General features: G+C 44.2%; 1 protein-coding gene across 1 annotated transcript; it reads right to left on the bottom strand.

Moving 5' to 3' along the window:
• Positions 1 to 600: 600 nt before the first annotated feature.
• Positions 601 to 2,750, bottom strand: LOC132761743 (zinc finger protein 135-like). The gene has a single exon (XM_060754827.2). The coding sequence runs from the start codon at positions 2,682 to 2,684 to the stop codon at positions 1,257 to 1,259; it is 1,428 nt and encodes a 475-aa protein (XP_060610810.2). The 5' UTR covers positions 2,685 to 2,750; the 3' UTR covers positions 601 to 1,256.
• Positions 2,751 to 5,340: the final 2,590 nt, after the last annotated feature.

Below are 5,340 nucleotides of genomic sequence, written 5' to 3'. Positions count from 1 at the left end.
GGCTCAAGGGAGGCAACGCCTGCGCGAAGGTCTCGTTGAGGATCGAGTTCATCCACAGCGGTGTCAGCGTCTCGGCCTCAATCGTCAATGGAAGCCGAAGAGGCCCGAAAGGCCGAAGAGGAGTAGGTCTCCCCGCCACCCTCAGAGCTAGCGTCTTACATTCCTCAGAGAAGGCGCTCCAGTAGAGCAGGCTCGGAGTCACCAGGAAAAACGACCCCGGCGGAGGAGGAGGAGGAGGAGAAGAAGAAGTAGGGCTTGGGCCTAGCAACGCCTCGCTCGCCATTTTCCCTCAATGCCACGGTTTCCCTCAGAGACGCTTTCGCTTCACCCGCTTATCTCCAGAACCTTGTTCTGCCATTCTTCCTTTTTGGGAATCTCTTTCGACTGGTAATTGCCGTCGTCAAGTAATTAAACAATATCTCCTTGTTTTTGTCTCCTTCAAAGTCTATAATTTCTAAGACGAAATATTCTGGTTCTCTTTGGATTTGTTTTTAAAATCTTTTGTATGTCTTCTTGAATTATAATCTAAAACTCTGTATACATTGCCTTTGTTGTTTTCTAAACATGTTTGCGGGGAAATGTGAATATGTTATATTCTACTTGTATGATGCAAATAAATTTATTTTTAAGTTCATACAGTAAAGATTATAAAAAAACACCTTACCATTACTTATATTAGAAATCTTATATGTGGTTGGCTTATTTATTTATTTACTTTATTTGTATACCGCAGTTTCTCAGCCCGTAGGCGACTTAACGCGGTTAACAAGAGCAAAAATTCAATACTAACAACATACACTATTTAAAAACAATTAACACCGTAATATACTAAGTAATTGCACATCAATAGACAACACATTAACATCTCGTAACTAGAATCGTGATCCAACTCGTCATCCGTAATTCCGTTTTCCTATATTAATTATATTCATAGCACTGTTTATCCAAACGCCTGTTCAAACAGCCAGGTCTTCAGTCTTCTGTCAAACCTCTGGTTTGCTAGTTGAACTGAATTACCATGCTGCGAAAGGACACATGTCTGAAAAGTATGTCACCAACATGAAAAGTTTGGAAAACTCTGTTATCAGCGTCTTCCACCACCGTTCTCTCCAATGTGAATACTATGTCGACTTCAACTCTCAGATAAGTTCTTTTTCATACTACATATGTTTATAGGGTTTCTCCCTAGTGTGCGTCCTTTGATGTCTAGGTAGACTTCCATTCTGAGTGAAGCCCTGTCCACACTCCAGGGAATTCTAAGGTTTCTCCCCAGTGTGAGTCCCTTGATGTGAATGTAGAAGTGATCTACGAGTGAAGCTCTGTCCACATTCCAGGCATGTATAGGGTTTCTCGCCAGTGTGAGTCCTTTGATGGGAACGCAGACTTCCACTCTCAGTGAAGCTCTTTCCACACTCCAGGCATTCATAGGGCTTTTCCCCAGTGTGAGTCCTTTGATGTTTACGTAGACTTGAACTCCAAGTGAAGCTCTGTCCACACTCCAGGCATTTGTAAGGTTTTTCCCCAGTGTGAGTCCTTTGATGGGAGCGTAGACTTCCACTCTCAGTGAAGCTCTGCCCACAGTCCACACATTTATAAGGTTTCTCCCCAGTGTGAATCCTCTGATGTTTACGTAGACTTGAACTCCAAGTGAAGCTCTGTCCACACTCCAAGCATGGATAGGGTTTCTCCTCGGTGTGAATCCTTTGATGTGAACTTAGACCTGAACTATGAGTGAAACTGTGCCCACACTCCAGGCATTTATAGGGTTTCTCCCCAGTGTGAGTCCTTTTATGTGAACGCAGACTTCCACTGTCACTGAAGCTCTGTCCACACTCCGGGCACGGATACGGTTTTTCTCCAGTGTGAGTCCTTTGATGCAAACGTAGACTTGAACTATGAGTGAAGCTCTTTCCACACTCCAAGCACGTATAGGGTTTCTCCCCTGAGTGAGTCAGTTGATGTGAATTTAGAGTAGCACTCTGAATGAAGCCCTTTCCGCATTCCAGGCATTTATAAGGTTTCTCCCCAGTGTGAGTCCTTTGATGTAAATGTAGATTTCCAGTCTCAGTGAAGCTCTGTCCACACTCCAGGCAGGTATAGGGTTTCTCCCCAGTGTGAGCCCTTTGATGGGAATGTAGAGTTGCGCTATGAGTGAAGCTCTGTCCACACTCTGAGCATGTATAGGGTCTCTCCCCCGTGTGCGTTCTTTGATGTGCATGTAGATTTGCATTCTGAGTGAAACTCTTTCCACACTCCAGGCATGTAAAGGGTTTCTCCCCCGTGTGAGTCCTCTGATGTGAATGCAGATTTGTACTCTGAGTGAAGCCCTTTCCACACTCTAGGCATTTATAGGGTTTCTCCCCAGTGTGAGTCCTGTGATGTAAATGTAAACTTCCAGTGTCGGTGAAGCTCTTCCCACAATCCAGGCATTCATAGGGCTTCTCCCCCGTGTGGGTCCTTTCATGTCGCTGCAGATGAGCCTTGCGAGTGAAACCCTTTCCACACTCCAAGCATTTATATGCTTTCTCCTCCATATCAACAGCGGAATGTGTATTTAATCGCAATACAGATGGTTGACTCTTCTTTCTTCCTTTTCTCTCTCCTGTAAGTGAGGTGAAGAATTCAGCGAGATCATCACTTTGGGAGGATGTCTCCTTCCTCTCTTCTTGGTCTCCTTCCTGCATCCCAGAGGTGGCTCCGTAGGATCCTCATTTCCCTGGTCAAGAAAGAAGCCAAAGGTTAAGGAGGAAAGGTGAAAACCTTCTTTACTTCCCAGATTCCCCCCCCCCCTTTTTTAATTCTTACATTTGGCCCTGCCACTGGTTTTTAATTGCATCACGTCATTATTGTGCTGTGTATTGTATTGTTTTGCTTTGTTATGAGTTATTTATTGTCGTATTGTTGTTCTTATGTTTTTATGATGTATTTGGGCTCGGCCTCTTGTAAGCCGCACCAAGTCCTGCGGGAGATGGTAGCGGGGTTTAAATAAAGGTTTATTATTATTATTATTATTATTATTATTATTATTATTCCCTTCATGGGTCATGTTGAACCCGGAAGTGACTCTATTGCTGTTACGTTACGACAGGGTGCTCTGCTGTGATTTCCTCCCCTGCCTGCCTGCATTCCCAGCCCTGTGGCCACAGTTTAAACCGCTGCAGTTTGTTTGTGGAGAGAGCGACCCTGTGCGGAGAAGGGGTTGAAGGAAAGGCAAAAGCGAGAGGGAGGGAGGAGGAGAAGGTGCAAGGAAGAAGAGACACAGAGGAGGACAGCGGCTGACGTCCAAGGGTCATTCAGCTGACCTCTCGCTGAAGAAGCGATTGACGGTTAGTGAAAGCATCCCTTCATTTACTGGACATTGCCCCAAATATCTCTGCCTGGATTTCATTTATTTATTTATTTCGAGATTTTATATACCGACCCTCTCACCTTCAAAGAGAGATTCGGACCGGTTCACAACATGTGTTAACATACAAAAAATATACAATAACAACACAATGCCACTTCATTACACGATTAAAATATCAGCACCATACACATTAAAACATTATCATCCCAGTTAAAAGAGCCAAATCGTCCAACACCATCACAATCCCATTCATCATCCTCCTTTCATGTGGGCAAATAATTAAATCAGTTGTCAAATGCCACGTTCCACAACCAGGTCTTTGTTAATTTCCTCAACGTCATGATCTCAAAATAAATAAATAAATAAATAAATTTCACCTTGAGACTGGGAGTTGCATTTACATACATTTTTGTCTTTCACAAGCAAACCCATCAAGAATTTTTAGTATCTAGGTAATTTTATAATTCTTATTACTTTTAGTATTTACTATTTTATGGCCTCGTAAATTAGTTAATTTCTATGATTCTAAGTGGACAAACATGCGATGTGCGAGGCTAGATGAATGCAAAGCTGGGGTGGAAATGGCTGGAAGAAACACTAACAACCTCAGATATGCAGATGACACCACTCTGATGGCCGAAAGCGAGGAGGAGCTGAGGAGCCTTCTCATCAAGGTGAAAGAAGAAAGCGCAAAAGCCGGGTTGCAGCTAAACGTCAAAAAAACCAAGATGATGGCAACAAGAATGATTGACAACTGGGAAATAGAGGGAGAAACCGTGGAGGCCGTGACAGGGTTTGTATTTCTAGGCGCAAAGATGAGTGCAGATGCAGACTGTGGCCAGGAAATCAGGAGACGCTTCCTTCTTGGGAGGAGAGCAAGGTCCAGTCTCCATAAAATAGTGTAGAGACATCAGACTGGCAACCAAGATCCATTGCCTAGTCCAAGCCATGGTCTTCCCTGGAGTCACATCTACGGATGTGAGAGCTGGACCTTCGGGAAGGCTGAGCGAAGGAAGAGAGATGCTTTTGAGCTGTGGTGTTGGAGGAAAGTGCTGAGAGTGCCTTGGACTGCGAGAAGATCCAACCAGTCCATCCTCCAGGAAAGAAAGCCCGGCTAAAGCTCACTGGAGGGAAGGAGACGAGAGGGAAAGCGGAAGTCCTTTGAATGCCACATCAGGAGGAGACAGGAAAGCCTAGAGAAGACAATTATGCTGGGGAAAGTGGAAGGCAAAAGGAAGAGGGGCCGACCAAGGGCAAGATGGATGGATGGCATCCTTGAAGTGACTGGACTGACCTTGAAGGAGCTGGGGGTGGTAACGGCCGACAGGGAGCTCTGGCGTGGGCTGGTCCATGAGGTCACGAAGAGTCGGAGACGACTGAACGAATGAACAACAACAACATTCTATTTATTTATTTATTTATTTAGCGCATTTCTACCCTTCTCAACCCCCAAGGGGGGGGGACTCAGGGCGGTTTACAAAAGGCACAATTCGATGCCAACGCAAACAATAAGATAAAACATATATAAACAGCAATTAAAAACAATTAAAACAATCAATTATACATCATAATAAAATCAATATATTGCTCAACGTTTGCCAGCTCAGAGTCCATAAATTCATTCCACATTGTCAAATCCTAACAATTCTAGTCGTCAATTGTCCTTTGTCTATCTGCCAGATTACCCAAAAGCCTGGTCCCATATCCATGTTTTTAATTTCCTTCTAAAAGAGAGGAGGGATGTCGATGACCTAATTTCCACAGGGAGTGAATTCCACAGGCGAGGGGCCACCACCGAGAAGGCCCTGCTCCTCGTCCCCACCAATCTCACTTGTGATAGTGGTGGGGCCAAGAGCAGGGCCTCCCCAGAAGATCTTAAACTCCGAGGCAGGACATAGAAGGAGATACGTTTGGACAGATAATTTTACTATTTCACAATTTTTTATTATTTTAATTATTAATTCAATGAGACTTAGTTCTAGAATGTATTT

Source organism: Anolis sagrei, chromosome 1 (assembly GCF_037176765.1).
Source record: "Anolis sagrei isolate rAnoSag1 chromosome 1, rAnoSag1.mat, whole genome shotgun sequence".
Classification (NCBI taxonomy): domain Eukaryota; kingdom Metazoa; phylum Chordata; class Lepidosauria; order Squamata; family Dactyloidae; genus Anolis; species Anolis sagrei.
The sequence above is the reverse complement of the archived record's forward strand: the minus strand, read 5'-3'. Positions and strand labels throughout refer to the sequence as shown.